Source organism: Protopterus annectens, chromosome 3.part1 (genome assembly GCF_019279795.1).
Source record: "Protopterus annectens isolate FY-2018-M chromosome 3.part1, PAN1.0, whole genome shotgun sequence".
Lineage (NCBI taxonomy): Eukaryota > Metazoa > Chordata > Ceratodontiformes > Protopteridae > Protopterus > Protopterus annectens.
The window spans coordinates 321,434,930-321,452,561 of NC_056732.1; the positions used below are offsets into that span (position 1 = coordinate 321,434,930).

Sequence of the window (17,632 nt, forward strand, 5' to 3'; positions counted from 1 at the left end):
TGACAGCCTGGCTCCTCCACTTCCATCATTAGTCAGGCTTCATCATTTTTTTGCCGGAAGTGGTTCATATTCTGTCTTCCTCCCGTAAGCCTTCCACCAGAAAAATCTATTCCAGCAAATGGAAGAGATTTTCCATATGGGCGCATGCAAGACAAATTGATCCTTATACAGCTCCAATTTCATCAGTCCTGGAGTTCCTCTCCATGCTTTTCAACCAGGGATCAGCGGCCGCAACTATTAAGTTCCAGTTGGCGGCTATTTCCACTTTTCACGTTGCTGATGAGCCTAGTCTCATGGCACATAGACTTTGTAAGGCATTCCTGAAGGGCACTATGCTGCTTTGTCCTCCAGTTTTTGACCCACTTATACCTTGGGACTTAAATTTTGTTTTACAATGTCTCACTTCGCCCCCCTTTGAGCCTGCAGCCACTCGTGATTTAAAATATTTGACTTGGAAGACAATCTTTTTGGTAGCCATTACTTCAGCCAGACGTGTCTCGGAGCTTCAAGCCTTATCAGTTAGACCACCCTACTTGATTTTTCATAAGGACAGGGTTTCTCTCAGACCATACCCTTCCTTTCTACCGAAAGTGGCTTCCGTTAGTAATCTAAACCAATCCATTGAACTGCCTGTATTCTTTCCAGAGTTCTCGAACAAGGCAGAATTTAGATTTCATCAGCTGGATGTTACCAGACAATTACGATTCTATTTACATAGAACGAAGGATCTTAGAAAATCTGATCAGTTGTTTGTCTCATTTTCAGAAAACAGGATTGGGTCTCCTATTTCCAAAGTCACCTTGTCTAGATGGATCTCCAGTTGTTTTTCCTTCATTTATGCTTCAGGTGGCAGGGATTAACCATTTTGAGTGAAGGCTCATTCTGCCCAATCTGTGTCTACATCTACAGCTTTTCAGGCCAGGTTGTCTATGGATGATATTTGTGCTGTGGCTACATGGGCATCTCCTCACACCTTTGTTACTCACTACAAGTTAGATTTGGAGTCCAGAGGCAGGTCTTCCTTTGGTTCCACAGTGCTCAGGAGTATTTTCCACTGAGCCTCCCAGGATTCAGGTGCTGGGGACGCTGTATGTACTCACCATAACGTTCGATGTATGTAGTCCATCTTGCCTCACATTCTTACTTACCCCCTCCTTCCTCCTTCCTGGAGGACCTAGGGGATAGGTATGATTTCAAATTCCTTTCTGGTTGGTATGTTTTTCCTTCTCTATGTGTTGTGTGTGGAGAAGTGAGTGATTGAGCTCGCAGCAAACTAGATCTGGGAAAGGGAGCAATGCAGCATGGGATACCTTTTTAGCCCAGCCAATTGAAAGACTTTGAGCTAGAGTATGGTCGAGTCGGAGCCGAGGTTCGGCTCCGAACCCATGGGTAAGAATGTGAGGCGAGATGGACTACATACATTGAACGTTATGGTGAGTACATAACTTCTTGTTTCAGAAGGTCAGACCAATTGTTTATTTCCTTTTCGGATGCAAGGAAGGGCCTACCAGTCTCAAAACCCACTTTATCACACTGGATTTCAAGCTGCATTTCATTCGTTTATATATCCAGTGGCAAAGATCTTGCCTTCAGTGTGAAAGCCCACTCTACCAGATCTGTTTCTACATCGGTAGCTTTTCAAGCAAAGATTCCAATGGGTAACATTTGTGGAGCAGCAACATGGGCTACACCTCATATATTCATAACTACAAACTGGATGTGGCTTCCAGGAGCAGATCTTCCGTTGGTTCCACAGTACTCAGTAGCATTTTCCCAAGAGCCACCCAAGATAAAGGTGCTAGGGACGCTGTCCGTAGTGTAAGACTGAAGGCGAGATAGGACTTCAGAACATAAAGAAGTTATGTACTCACCATAATGTTCCATCTTTGTAGCCCATCTTGCCCTTTATTCCTACTATCCCACCCTCCTGCCCCCTCCTTTGAGGACCTGGGGGGAATTGTGATCATTGCCTTATCTGTATGTTGAGACCTTTCTACATGGTTTGTTCTTTGTCTGTATATATTTACTACTTGCAGCAAACAAGATCTGGGATATGTCAGTGGTGCATTATGGGATACCTCCTTGCCACGAGCCAACCAAACAAGTTTGAGCTAGAGAATTGCCGAGTTGGAGCCGAGGTTCGGCTCCGAACCCAAGTGTAGGAATGAAGGGCGAGATGGACTACAAACATGGAACATGTTATGGTGAGTACATAACTTATTTTTTTGCCTTGATCTTTGCTCAGGTACAGTCCCCCAGGGATGCTCTTGTCCACGATTGGCTCTCTTTTCTTCTCTTTGCCTTTCCTTCTTTCCTTCTCTACAGTTAATTTCCAAGTTGCTGCAGAAAGCTCTCAGGTTGCAAGGCAAAGTAATCCTCATTGCCCTTTTTTTGGCCTCGACAAATCTGGTTCACCTTCCTGTGCTCTCACCTGGTTTGCCCCCTGATGACATTGGATCCGATTCGAGATCTGCTTTCTCATCCGTCCGGGCATCCACACTCAGACATTCAGGGCCTGAAATTAACCACATGGTTTCTCTACTACTGATGATGGCAAGGTTTCCCAGGCTCTCTTCCCCTGTTCAGGAAATTTTGATCTCCTCTCATAGGTTTTCCACGCACAAAGTTTACAAGAGTAAATGGAAAAGATTTTCCTTTTGGGCTGAACAGAAACAGATAGATCCCTTTACAGCCCCAGTGGCATTTATGCTAGATTTTTTGGCTTCCCTTTTTAAGGATGGAGCTAGTTATTCTACTGTCGAAGTTCAGTTGACTGCTATATCCAGTTTTCATATGGGGTTTGATTCCTTATCTCTTGCTTCTTCTGAAATGTGTAAAGTGTTTCTTAGGGGCACCTTCCCACTGCAACCTCCAATGAAAGATCCTACTCCTCCGTGAGATCTGACTCTGATTTTGCAAGCGTTGGTCCATCCCTCTTTTGAACCCTCAGCCATGGTGGATTTGAAATTTTTCTCCTGGAAGACTGCTTTTAGTAGCTATTACATCTGCCAATAGGGTTTCTGAATTTCAAGCCCTTTTGGCAAAATTTCCATATTTGATTTTCCACAAGGACAGAGTGACTCTGCGTACTAATCCTCCTTTTTTACCCAAGGTGGTTAAGGAGGGCAACATTAATTAGTCCATCAATCTTATGTTCTTTTTACCTGATTATCAAAACACTATGCATTTGCTTGATGTACATAGGCAGCTTTGTTTTTATATACATAGAACCAAGCCCTTCAAGAATTCTGATCAGCTGTTTGTCTCTTTTTCTAACACAAAAAGAGGTAGAGCAGTTACCAAAGTTATGCTAACGAGATGGTTGAAAGACTGCATTGCTTTCATCTACTCTGTTGAAGGTATTCCTTTACCAGGACAAATAAAGGCCCATTCTACAGCGTCTATGGCTACGTCTCAAGCTTTTTGGTCTAGAGTGTCAGTTGAAGACATTTGTGCTGCTACTACTTGGTCAACCCCCCTCCCCACACACACACACACACACACACACACACACACACACACACACACACACACACACACACACACCCTTGTCACACCTTACAAATTAGACATCATATCCACAAGTAGAAGTGTCTTTGGTTCTGCTGTACTGAATATTCTTCCATGATGGCCACCCTGTATTATAGTTGATGGGGACTCTGTCCCACAGATTAATGAATTGAAGTGGACAACATCAAATAAAGAAGCTATGTTCTTGCCATAACACTCCATCTCTGTAGTCCATCTTTATTTCTATTAACCTTCCCTCCCCCGTTCCCCCTATCCAAGTCTTTGGGAAGCCTAGTGGAGTTTCAAAGGAACCTCTATTCCTTCAGTTGAGCTCCTGATGCTCCTTTTCATTGCTATGTGCATACATATTTGACCTGTGTGTTATTTAAGGTTATAATAATGTTCTTTAGGTGTTATGTTTTTTGGCAAACTCAATCTGAGATATTCTGGGGGAGTGGGGCATTATGGGTAGGGAGGAGAAGCTCAAGTCAGCACAGATGGAAAATTATAGTAAGAACATAACTTCTTTTTTCGTACTGTGTTTTGGAAGTTTTATATTTTACTTGTTTTGCAATATACAGTGATATATTTACATGTATATTTTTTTATTGTTAGGTACTAGCCACGTTCAGCACAGATCTTTCATTTTTAATCCCCCTGCACCCCAGTTGCAGTATGTGTGCAGCAGCACTCCTGGTACTGAATGTATTCCGGCTTCAGCTGCATTTAATCCAGTCACACATTATTTTCAGGTAAGATGAAAACAGCACATAACAAGTTACCGTTAACTGAGAGCAGTGGAGTAATTTGCCTGATACTTGACAGTTGGCTATGATTGAATTTTTTTGTTATTTGTAATAAAATTTGTACAAACTGATGATACGTAGCTGTTTTGGTATAAAAGTGCTATTTTTTCGGTGGTTTTACCTTTTTGCTATCATTATCGCTTGTATATGATTTTTTTTCTCTGCTTTCTTAAACTGCGGATGTTTGTTATGAAACTGTGCGACTTTTTCAGCACTTTACAGAGCAGATTCAAGGCTTGAGCTCCTCCCACTCCCATAATCCCCTTCTGTTGTCTAATCCTCAGATCGCATTTGCCACGTTTTGCTACAGACGTGATTCTTGGCTTGCAGTGTGGGTTAGGGCTTTCCTTGGATTTTTTTCTACAGTTAAGTGTGTTTTCTTTATTTTTACAGGTTAGTTAGTTTCTTCCTCACTTCCTTATCTAGCTCGAGTTCAGCATCAGGCTTTCTGTCTCCTATGCCTTTTTTTCCCCTTTCAGTGCTTTGCGCCTTTTATCCCATATTCCTCCCCCTAAGTCTGTTTTCTCTTGGTGTCTTTGGGATTTGTTGGTGGCTAATTCCTTTTAGTTGTGTATGTGTGTCGGTCTGCCTTTTTTTCAGGACTTGAGGCTTGTAGTTTACATTCTTCTATTTTTGGTGTTTTTGTGTGTGCATATGCTTTTGGTAGCATGTCAGACAAGCCTACCGAATTTAAACTGTATTCTTATTGCGGGCGGAAGATTCCAAATTCTGACGCTCACAAGAAATCTGTGTATTGTCTGGGATGTGACCACCTCGAGGCTGAATGTTCAGTCTGCATGGCATTCAATCTTCGGGCTTTGGCAGATCGCTGGAACAAACTCCTTTTCAAGGGTAAGGCACAAGGGATTCCCTTTGTTTCAGGCTTCCCCTCTTCTAGCAGCCACAAAGATTCCAAGAGGAAAGCCTCCTCTGGCCTCTCCTGGGGCTTATCCCCCGGCTGCTCAAAAACAGCCAAGACTCTCAGATCCCAGTCCCCGGGATCCAAAGCAGTCCTCTGCAGGTTTGGATCCGAAGACTCAGGATCTGTCTTCCTGTGCTGAGACCTCCTTGGATTGGAGACCATCAGATCCTACCTTTGTTCCCTTGGCTCCGTTAGCTCCCTTGGATCTGAGGAACGTTGTTCTCCAGGGCTCGGATCCAACATGTTCATTGACTCTGGAGCTAGTTATTCTAGGCTCCCCAGTCAAATCTCCTAGGGATCCGAAGTCTTCGGATCCTAGACAAAAGACTCGTTCCACAGATCGGGAACACTACAGAGTGGTGAGATCCCAGCAGGCTTTCCCTTCCAAGTCCACTCATTCTTCAGCCTCTTCCAGATCCTCCAGAAGCATCTTACCTTGGGACATGGACAAGATGATGAGTTTTTTTTTTAGGGCCCAGATAGAGATGGGTCTTTTGGTGTCCCCAGCCGGCTCAGGCTCAAGGAGGTACCCAGCTACTCAGCTGGCTTCTCCTCTTCCAATTCCTGCGGTTTTGGAATCGCAGGTCTCGATTTTCCCTAGGAAGGCGTTGGGGAGATCCGGGAATATCAGTCCTTCCCTGTTCCTCCAGGGTCGCTGACAAGCTTGGACCGTGAGGCATCAGGCCAGAGCGGGTCTCGGCCCCCGAGAGATCGGCGCCATATCCCTGGTGAGGGGTTCTGTTTTGGGCTTTTTAGATTGGTCTCTTTCTTTGGGGGCATTGGCCTTCGACAGCTTGGGTTCAGTGCTGTCCTTGGGGCCCAGGACTGGGGCAGGCTCTGCTCCCCCTTCCCTCTTGGTTTCGGCTACAGGGGAAAGGGATGGAGTTTCCTTGAGTCCTTCTGTTTTTTAGGTGGTAGAGCAGACCTTCTTCAAGTCGGGAGCAGCATCCTTCCCCCTAGTTGGAACTTCCAATCCATCGCTGTTGTGTGTCCTGAGCCTGTTCATCTTGTCCAGGGTCAGCCCTCCCGAGATAGCCTTCAGGCACCAAAAACCCCTGGGGTTCCTCTCTCTCCTGAGTCCTCTCCTGAACCCCTTACAGAAGACCCTCCTCAGAAGAGATTGTGCAAGAGGAGGCACTTGGAGTCCCTTATGAAGGACACAGATTTTGATGAAGGGGACAGGTCCCTCAGGTTTCCTCCATATAACATCTACTTTAAGGAAATTTTGGAGCTGTTGAAATAGAAAGGTGGTTGGTCTCTCCAGCCCCTGTCTTCAGAGGTATCTGTGTTCGTGAAGGCATTTGAGATGAGCCCATCTACTTCCTGGGTGTCCCCACTGCAGATGAGTTTATTGACATTATTGCACGCAGGGTGTGGAAGGAACCTGACACTATGGAACTGGTTCTCAAAAAAACAGATAGGTTTTTGTGCCCTCCCACAGACAGGGCACTCTGGAGCAAGGGAGTGCCAGATGATGCCGTTGTGGTTGCTGTAACTACAAAAACGGAGCTGACGGAAGAGAGCTCTGAACAGTGAGTCCCAGGTGACTGACAGACAGAAGAAGCACGTTTACACTTCACCCACTTTTGGTCTGAGAGTCTTGAACTATTTGTCGCATTTCACCCACCTCCATAAAGATCTGATCTCAGAGCTCACCAAGTCTCTTTCAGAGTTAATACCGGAGGAGGACCTCAAGAAGGTATCTCCCAAGCTCACCATTCTTTCTTCCTTTGCCATTTCCTCAATGAGGTTAATTTCCAATGCGAGCGGCCAGTGTGGGGATTGCCATCAGGCGCTATGTCTGTATTGGGTTTGCAGAACCCTTCAAAGTGTCCTTTACAAATGCTCCTTTCGGTGGTTTCTCACTTTTTGGACCATCTGTCAAAGAAACCTTAACTCACATTGAACAGGAGGGCAAGGCTCTGTTGGCAGTCGGGTTGAAATTTTTTACTCCCCAAACTTCCTTTTCCAAAAACCAACGTGGAAGTAAGAAACTTGGGTTCCACAAATTGCAGAGTTCCTTCCAGGATGATTCAGAGGATTCCCCTTCCAGAGACAGGGGAAGGGGATTTAATGTTAGATGCCATAGGAGCAGAGGGGGTCTGCAAAATCAGGGCTCCAGGGAACCCTTCTCTGAGAAGCCCTTTCAGCACCTCTGAGGTGTTGCCCGTCTGTCCAACCCTGGAGGCAGTAGGGGGGTCGTTTTTAGTTGCACCCAAGTGCCTAGGCATCCATAATAAACAATTGGTGGGCGCCCAAGATTCTATCCAGGGATTATTACATTCCCTTTTCCCAACCTCCCCCAAATACCAACAAGATCCTCCACAACATGCCACCCAGTCAGAGAGAACTGGCCCAACTAGAAGTTCTGGCATGTCTAGAAAAAAGAGCCATGCAGAAGGTCCCTGCAGGGCAAAGAGGATCTGGAACTTATTCTCACTTCTTTTTGGGGCCAAAAAAGACGGGGGACCTGTATCCAATTTTGAACCTCAGCAAGCTGAATTTCTTGGTCAAGAAGTCAAAATTCTGGATGGTCACTTTCTGCCCCTACTGCAAAAGGATGAATGCCTACCATCATATCAAGATAGACAGGTGCTCCAGGAGGCACCTGCGCTTCCTGATCTGAGCTGATCATTTTCAGTTCAGAACCCTACCATTTGGACTCAACACAGCCCCTAGGGTGTTCACCAAATGCTTAGCAGTCGTAGTGGCTCACCTGAAGCTTCGGGTATTTTAGGTCTTTCCATAACTGGACGATTGGCTCCTGACAGCCCCCATGATGTATTGACTGTTTTTTGTCACTCAGTAACTCTTGCACACTTTCGAAAAGTTAGGGATTACTGTCAGTTTATTTCAACACAGTCACAGAGGTTGCAGAATTGCCTCCCCACAGGGCGGACTTGATCAGGCAGCAGGTCAGGGCCACCTTGGAGGTTCCCTCACTGCAGGCACACCTCATTCTGAGAGCACTAGGGTCCATGTCAGCAGCTGTTCTCCTCATCCCTCTAGGGAGATACCACATGCGGGTGCTCCAATGGACGCTGGTTGTGCAGTGATCTGTTCTGTCTCATCCAATGTCCATGCCTATTCCTTTAACTCCCATCTGCAGACGGCACCTGCAGTGATGGCTTCATTCGGAGGATCTCCTTCAGGGCAGGCCATTTTCTCTTCGCCTGCCCTCGGCCAATGTGACCACAGACACTTCCCTGTTAGGGTGGGAGGTCATTTTCAGGGCAAGACTGTCCAAGGCACATGGTCCGCTTTGGAGACCAAATTGCACATAGACGTCCTAGAGATGAGGACAGTCCTCCTCTCATTGCAAGCTTTTCAGGATTGCCTTCCTCTAGGAACCATAGTGATTCATACAGACAACATGTTGGTCATCTGGTATATAAAAAAACAAGGGAGAACATGATCATACCCGTTGTGCAGAGAGGCCATAAGAGTGTGGAAATGGACGATCTTTTCCTGACGCTTTCTCCTAGCAGCACACATTCCCAGGGAGTCCAGCACCTTTGCAGATAAGTTCAACAGATGAGTGGTCCCTCAGTCAGTCAGTGGCATCTCAGATTTTCACCCGTTGGGACCAGCCTTGCTGCAGTCTTTTTGCTTCCCTGTTGAACAACAAATGCAGTAGGTACTTTGCCTTGATTCTCCCAGAGGGGCAGTCCCTGAGGAATGCTGTTGTTCACGATTCGCCCCAGGTCTCCTAGATGCTTACTGTCCCCTCCATTGATCCCCAAAGTACTTAAGAAAGCCTTCAGACTGAGGAGTTCCATGATCCTAATTGCTCCCTTCTGGCCTCATCAGGTGTGGTTCCCCTTCCTCAGGTGTCATCTCAAGTGTCTCATCTCAAATATCTTCCCTGGATACTGGATCCTGTTCCGCATCTCATTTCTCATCCATCAGAACAACTGCCCAATCTTCGGTCACTTCGCTGACTGCATGGTTTCTCCACTTCCATTCATAGTAAAACAGTCCAGGCTGGCTAATCCCGTCAGGAAAACTATTCTAGCCTTACAGAAGCCTTCTACTCAGACAGTCTACCACAGTAAGTGGAAGCGTTTTTCTTTTTGGGCACCAGAATGAAATCTGGACTGGTTTTCAGCTCCCATACAAGATATCATTCTATTCTTAATCTTCCAGTTTCAGGAGGGGGCCAGCTTTTTGACTATCAAAGTCCAGTTGGCGGCCATTTCCAATTTTCATAACAGTGCTAGACCTATATTTTCGTCGAGGTTGTTTAAGGCCTTTAAGAAGTGTATCTTTGTTCTTAGACCTCCAATCAAAAATCCAGCCCCTCCTTGGAATCTGACATTGATGCCGCAGTCTCTCAACCAAAGTCCTTTTGAGCTTCCTCATTCTTGTGATTGCACATATCTTTCTTGGAAGACTGCCTTTCTGGTAGCCATTACTTCGGCCAAGAGGGTTTCTGAATTTTAGGCCTTGTCTTCTAAACCACCTTATATTGTTTTCCATAAGGACAGAATAACTTTGCATACTAACCCCTCCTTTATGCCTAAACTAGCTACTGAACGAAATCTCAACCAAGATATCCAGTTACCTGTTTTCTTTCCTAATCACTCTAATAAGGGTCAATATCTCCTGCATACCTTGGATGTACATCGACAGCTGAGATTTTATTTGCATCGGACTAAGCCCTTCAGGAAGTTTGATCAGTTTTCCTTGAACAGTCATGGCCAAGCAGTTTCTAAATTAATGATTTCTAAATGGATCTCTAGTTGTATTTCTCTGGTTTATTCTGTGAGGAAGATGGAGCTGTCTTGCCCTTCTGAGGCACATTCTCTTAGGTCAGTGGCTACTTCTTCAGCCTTCACTGCCAGGATGTCCTTACATGAGATTTGTGCTGTGGCCACTTGGTCTACTCCTCACACCTTTGTGGCTCATTATAAACTGGATATGATTTCCAGAAACAGAGTGTCCTTTGGTTCCACAGTGCTTAGGCACATCCTTCCTTAGGGCCACCCAGGGTTCTTTGGAGCTGGGGATTCTGACTCAGACGATGAATAATGAAATGGATAACATCAGATCAATAGTTATGTAGTTACCATAACTTGGTATCTGTGTTATCCTATTTCGTTATTCATCACTTCCGCCCCCCCCCCCTTCCCCTTTCCTTCTTCTGTTGGTTCTGGAGAGGCTGGGGTTTTCAGGCCCTTGAGCTACAGCCTTTTGCGGTTTTGATGCTATTGTTCTCTTCTCTATGACTAGTTGAATAGTCAGGTTCCCTAGTATTTCCCTTCCTTAGTCACCAAACTTGATCTGAGGATTAGATGGTAGAAGGGGATTGTGGGAGTTGGAGGAGCTCGAATCCTGAATCTGCTCTGTAAAGTGCCAGATCGGATCCAATATCCAGATGTGATGAATAATCATGTAGGATAACACAGATACCAAGTTATGGTAAGTACATAATTATTGTTTTTGGATTTAAAATGGGCTAAGGAGTAAATAAAAATTTAGCCAACAAAGTGAGCCAATTTAATGAAGTGGGCTCTTTTTTTCATTCTTCTGACAGTAACAAAGTCCATAGACAAGCTTTTTTGAAAGTGAAACCTTTATTTTTCCAAAGGAAAATGTTTGATTGCCAGAAAAAAAGACACAGGAGCTTACTAGAAGAATCATCATTACCATAGATCAATGTTGGGAGGTCGAGAGGATGAGGAAGAAAACTGGCAACAGTGTGAAATTTTTAACTCCGGCTTTTACTTTTAAATAATAGGTGATGAACATTCCTCTCCCGGTGAGTAAATGGGAGAACTGTAAAGTGTCATCCCCATCAGTTCTAGTTTAGACTTAGGAGCTGTATTTTTGCAAGAAGAAGTGGCTGAGTAAGACCGGATGTTTGCTGAATGAGTTAAACTGGTGGGAGGCATCAAAACCATAAATGCTTCTTTATGTCATTAATATTTTGAAGCATGTGGAAGAGATTCAAGAAGTAACAATAAGAAAAAAAAGTGTTGTTCTTAATTAATATCTGTATAATACATTTAATTATGTAAATTGCTTCTTATATTTAAATCTGTTCTGTATAGTATGCAGTCAGATGTATTTTAAATGTAATCTGGGGAGAGTTTTATCAGTGACTACGGTATTCTCTAGTTATAAAAGTAAGAAAGTAATTTTTCAAATTTGTAATGTTTCAGGCTTTACACTGTAACAGGCAAGCTAAAGTTAATATAATGTTATTATTGTAGGCTGTTAGGAGGATGTAAAAGTGTATTGATCATGTTATATGTGGAACTAAATTATAATGTGTTGTTTTTGTAGAGATGGATATTTAGACTGATTTCTTTAGTGCAGACTACACATGGGATTTTTTAACCAGTTTAACTTGAAAGAGAAGAGAATATTATGAAAAGTGTGACAGTGGCAGCTCTTTCTTGCCTTTGCAAAGTTAATAGCTGTTTGTGTTTTTTTTTTTTTTTTTAATTAGTTTAAGCAAAGAACAAAGAGGTGCATGCAGTTAATCGACTGGCCTGACTAGTGTGTTTTAAGTGAAGTCTACAATTGTCCTTTTTTGCATTTGCAAAGTTATTGTTGTTGTTTTTCATAGTCAGAGATTGTTGAAATGTGGTCTAGTAGAATGAATGGGTAACTGCAAATAAGTACTTATAACAAAGAGGGGGAGTGGAGGGCATGGGAGGCGCAGGGGGCTTGCCCTCCTGCAAAAAAATTTTTATAGTACATTTGTTGAGGAGACGGTTTTCAGTCAAATGAGTTTTTAAGCAAATGGTTTTGAGCATTTGGGATTCAGGCAAATGAAACAGAGCTTGTTATTGGGTGGGTCTCAAAGCTTTCAGCTAAATACAACCTAGTTCTGTGAAATGTATTCTCTAACTAGTGTAACTCAATTACTGAGTCTTAGGGAATGATATATAAATTCAGAGTTACTGTTACTGAATTCACTTTTTCCATACCAAAATATTTTCATGTACTTCTTCAGAAAAATACACTCTTGTTTTATCCTTACATTTGCAAATCAGGTTCCATTTCCCATCCATAAATAATGTTCATGGCTGAAAGCTTACTTTTTCCTTCCAAACTTCTCCTGAGCTCCTTAACATTAGTTCTAGAGGGAAAATAAACAAATGCCGGTGTAATCCCTTCTAACTTTTTGCTGCCACACATCTGGTTTTATTCTTCTTACCATGTCTGTTTGCACCCTACTCTTTTTTAATGTACTTGACTCTGCTTTTTGTTCTTAACTAGAAGGACACTTCCATTCCATTCCATGTTGATATCACCAAAGGAGTTATTCTGTTAAAAGGCTTCTTACTCCCATACAGCATGACCGTTCCTTTGAATGGATGCTTCCAGCCTGTAGCGTACATGTACACTCAAATGACTGGCAGGTTGATCTTGTATGTAGTTGCTTTTTCTTTTCTCCTTTTGGACCCTTGTCCCATTTTCTTAGACTTTTTGCTTTAGTAAAAACACTTGAAAAACAAACAAAAAAACTTGACTCATTTTCAACCCCTATCCTGTTTTAATGCACAGCAAACACACAAAGTTATATGCACTTTCCACAAATGAAGTCTTCCCCTTCAAATAGGAGCAGTTGCCCCAAAATGACAGACATCTGTACCCACAGATATTACCTGTTCTAAACTTAATGCCAGACATGCTAATGTGCATGTTAGACTTATGCTCCCACTTACGCAGACAGCTGTTTTTCAACTTGTTTCTGTTTTCCTTTCAGATGTGAAAAACAACCAGCATGCTTTCAGTAAGCATTAACTTTTAGCATTAAGACAAAGCACACTAGACTTTCAAGATGGCTGCACACTGAGTAATAGGTTTGATTAGAGCTCTTCCAATGTGGAGAAAGAGAACTTAGTTAATAAGTTATTAAACGTTATCAGTTTGGGTAAAAAATCAGTTTCTGGCTAGTACTCACATTGCCTGGATGCCATTGAAGAAGTTTATAGAAATAAGTGAATAGCAACAGAAAAGGAAAAGAAAATGTTCTGTCTCAGAATACAATATCAGCTGTTCAGCAAAGTGTAGTTGTTAGTGTCGTCTTTTGCACAGGAAAAGATGGCTTCCAGAAATTTAGTGGAGAAAATTAAATGACATACAGTTAGAGGTGTGTATATTAAGTGAAGCACTGGAAGAATATAATAAAGTCAAATGAAAATAGTCTGGGAAGATTAACATTTTAAATGGCTATTGAGATGAGCTGATGAAATTGTAAGTATTTTGTAGAAGTGAAGGAAAGATTGGATGAACTTGAGTCTTCTCTCTAAGAGATGTTTAAAAAAATGTTTAGAAGATAGAGCATGCAGGGAAAGCCTGTGATATTTTGCTGTACCATAGAAACTGGAAGAAATGGACTGCATTAATTTTATGAAAATACAAATAAGCAAATGGACTGGTGTTATATAGCAGGATTTATTGTTTGAGAGGGCACATTGTGTATATTCTCCAAATCTGGCTAAAGCAGCCAAGACTTATATTAGTAAAGATGCAATCCTACCAGCAGAAAGAGCTGCTCCATACAAAACTGTGGCAGAAGGATAAAGTATTAAAAATTGGGGACAGCACAGTGTTTAAGGAAAATGGTTATTCACTGTACGTCAAGCAAAAGAGAAGCAAATTTATCCTTGCACTCGGGATGTTGAGAGATAAGTGTGAGATTGTAGCTGCTCTATCCAGCTGTTAAAAAAATAATAATAATACATCTGATGTTGTCCTTTTCATTCTTCCTCAGTGTATGGGCTCGGATCAGACTCGGATCTGACTCAGCTGCATATTTCAGACTTTGGATCCAACTCTTAAGCTTCTTCCTATACCCATAATGCCATATTCCATTCCCATTACCTCAGATCTCATTTGCCGCCATCATGAACAGACACAAATTCCTTTCTCAAACTTTTACAGCAATATTTTGAGTTTAGTAGGATTTTATTACCTTTTCTGAGAAGTGTTCTTCTAATAGTTGTCTTTATCCTCCCTCTGAGTTTTCAACAGTTGCTAGGAAAATCTTCCCTTCTTTTAGTATTTTTTATAGTATTTTTTCTTACTATTGCTGGCGTTTGTCTATATTTTTTACCCTTGCTTTAATAGGGTATTTCTGTAGTCTACTGTAGTTGATAGTTGATTTTTTTACTGTTTCTTCCCCTTTCATTAAAAAAAAACATTTTTGTCTCAATACTTTGCTGTACTGTCATGTTGGATAAGCTGACTAGATTTAAAAAATGAACTTCGTGTGGACACAAGATCTCAATTTGGATCCACCCAAGGAGTGTGTTTACTGCCTTAGAGCCAGACACTTGGATACTGGTTGTACAGTTTGCCCCACCTTTAACTCAGTGGCCTTGGCAGATACAGGAAATAAACTAATTTTGAAAGGCATGCTGCCAGCTACTTCGTTTTCTTCTGGGACTCAAACTCCCTGTAAATTGAAGTCCCAGTGAAGTCCCTAAGGTTTTCATCTGAGCCTCCGACTAAAACAAGGAACATTTTATATCTGATATCATCTGATCGAAAGATATGATCCTTGGATTTGGTTTCCCATTGGGCTTGGAAGGAACTAGATACCTTCAAACCAATCCTGAATAGACCTGATAAATTTTTAGCCCTGCCATCAGACAGACCCCACTGGAGCAAAGAAGTGCCAGTTGATGCTGTGGTGGTGGTGAAGATGCCTTCCCTAGGGACTGTTGCAGTTTAGACTGACAACATTTCTGTAGTCTGGTGCATTAATAGACAAGGGGGAACTCAATCTTACCCTACTGCAGAGAGGCCACGAGAGTTTGGGAATGGGAGATCTCATCAGACCACCATCTTACTGCAACACACATTCCGAGGAAATCCCACACACTAGCGGACAAACTAAGCAGGTCCATTTTCATGCCTTACAAGTGGTCTCCCAATCAGTCTGTGGTGGAAGTGATCTCTTGTCGTGGGGCCCAACCTTGCTGTGACCTCTTTGTGAACCCCCCCCCCTCACAACAACAAGTGCAGCAGATACTTTGCTCTTTTCCCCCCTCAGGGGGAGTCACAGAGAGTTGCTCTAGTCCATGCTTGGCCCATGGGTCTCCTTTATGCTTACCCCCGCCTCCCCTTGATTCCCAAATTTCTGCAGAAAGGAGTTGGCTGAAGAGCTCAGTAATTTTCATTGCCCCTTTCTGGCCTCTGCAAGTATGGTTCCCCTTTGTATGATCTCACCTTCATTATCCTCCATGGATACTGGAGCCATCTCCAGATCCCCTCTCTCATCCATCAAGGATCCATCATCCCAACATACAGGCCCTCAAACTTAACCTCATGGTTTCTCCATTTCCAGTAATGGTTCGACAGCCCAGGCTGTCTTCCCCTAGACTTGGCATTATTTTGGCTTCTCAAAAAGTGTCTACCAAAAAAAGTATAGAAGAATAAATGAAAAAGATTCCCCTTTTGGACCTTAAACAATGAGCTAGATCCCTTCTATGCCCCAGTTCCATGATTCTTCAATTTTGGGCAACTCTGTTTAAAGAAGGAGCAGGTTTCTCTACTGTTAAACTTCAACTGGCAGCAATTTCTAATTTTCACACAGAAACCGACATTATTTCCTGGCTTTGTCTGATTTATACAAGGTCTTTCTTAAGGGTATTTTTCTTCTAAGACCTCTGATAAAGGATCCCTCACCACCTTGCGCTAACTCAGAAACCCTTTGAACACTCAGCTAAAACTGATTTAAAATTCCTTTCATGGAAAAAAGTCTTTTAAGTAGCCATTACTTTCACAAAGAGAATATCTGAACTTCAGGCTCTTTCTTCAAAAACACCTCACATAATTTTTCATAAAGAAATGGTTACCTTATGGATTAATCCTTCTTTTTTACCTAAAGTCGACTCTGAAATTAACATTAACCACCCCATTCACTTACGATTCTTCTTTCCAAATTTTTCAAATAAAGGAGAGTGCATGCTACATCTCCTTGATGTACACAGACAGTTACGTTGTTATCTTCACAGAACGAAGCAAATTAGAAAATTAGATCAACTGTCTCTTTTTCACCAAAAAGGCTGGGTTGTTTAGTTTCTAAAGTCACTCTAGGCAAATGGATTACATACTGTATTTCTTGGATTTATTCTCAACAAGGCATGACCGTACCTAAACCTCCCAAGGCTCATTCGACCAGGTCAATGGCTGCTTCATGTGCCTTTTGGTCAAGGACATCTATTGATATTTGGGCTGCAGCTACATGGTCCAATGCTAATACCTTTGTTAGTCATTACAAATTGGATATTATTTCTAAAAACGGAGCCGCCTTTGGTTCAGCAGTACTCTAGAATATCGTTCTATGAGGGCCACCCAAGATTAATGTAGCTGGGGACTCTGTCCCATGGGTTGAGGAAGAATGAAAAGGACAACATCAGATTTAAAAGTCATGTACTCACCATAACTAGGCATCTGTGTTATTCATTCTTATTCTTCCTCAGTTTCCCCTCCATCCATCTGCCATCCATTTTTTTCTGGAGTGACCTATTGGACTGTATTTGGAACCTACAGATGTTCTTCGTGTTTCACTGTTGCAGTCATCACCTGTGGGTTATCCCTGCAGTGGTAGCCCTCGGCCGGCCTGAATACCAGAGTCAATGTTTTTGTGCGCCGGCTGCTGTCACCTGTAGTCTGACATCAGGTCGTCAGTACTATAAAGCAAGGCAGCCGACGTTATTACATCGGTCTTTCTTGCCGTGGAGCCCGCAGCAAAAGCAGTTTGCACGAGTGCCGGTTGGTCGCTGCCAGAAGTCAAATTTCAGCAGAAAACGTCTAAAGCTAAGTACCCTTTTGGGGACCCTTTTTTCTTGCTCTAACCAATGCCCAAAAAAGTTAACAATTGTCTCGCCCATGGAAGGCAGATCCCACACTGAGATTTTCATTCTTTCTGCATCACTTGTTTAGGTCCAGACCACAATGTCCCTTGTTGCCGGTTCTGTGCCCTCTTTAATGCGAGAACCATTCACTGTAGAGCTCTTTTTGTCGACAATTTTTTTCATATTCCATCTTCGAATTCCGAATAGGCGTCCGTCAGCCAACAATCCGCTGATATTCCAAAAAAACATAAAGATAAAAATAGGCCAGACTAGGCTAAGCCTTCAAACGACGATACTGCTAAGCAAGTTGTCAGTTCTCCGGAAGTCAGTGAGGCGCTTTCGCAACCCCTGATGCCCGACTTGCTTTCTACGCAGGCGCCTGCCAAGCCCCTTTCGAAGTCCGGTATGCCGCAGAAATCCACTTCATCTTCCGAGCCTGTGGCCGTCTCTGCCTTGGTTGGGTCCAGAGCCGCGACGCAGGCACTGGCTTCCGAGGAGGCCATTTGTACTACCGATTCTAAACAAAAAAATTATATCTTCTCTTCCGACTACTGTTTCTCAGCGACCGACAG

At 43.0% G+C, this 17,632-nt stretch overlaps 1 protein-coding gene across 1 annotated transcript in view; it reads left to right on the forward strand.

The window, feature by feature from the left end:
- The window catches only part of DAZL (deleted in azoospermia like), a 2,235,938-nt gene that overhangs the window by 1,627,703 nt on the left and 590,603 nt on the right, over positions 1-17,632 (forward strand). Inside the window, exon 6 of the mRNA XM_044066765.1 lies at positions 4,126-4,262. Coding sequence (XP_043922700.1) covers positions 4,126-4,262 — 137 coding nt within the window. The remainder of the gene's footprint in view (positions 1-4,125; positions 4,263-17,632) is intronic.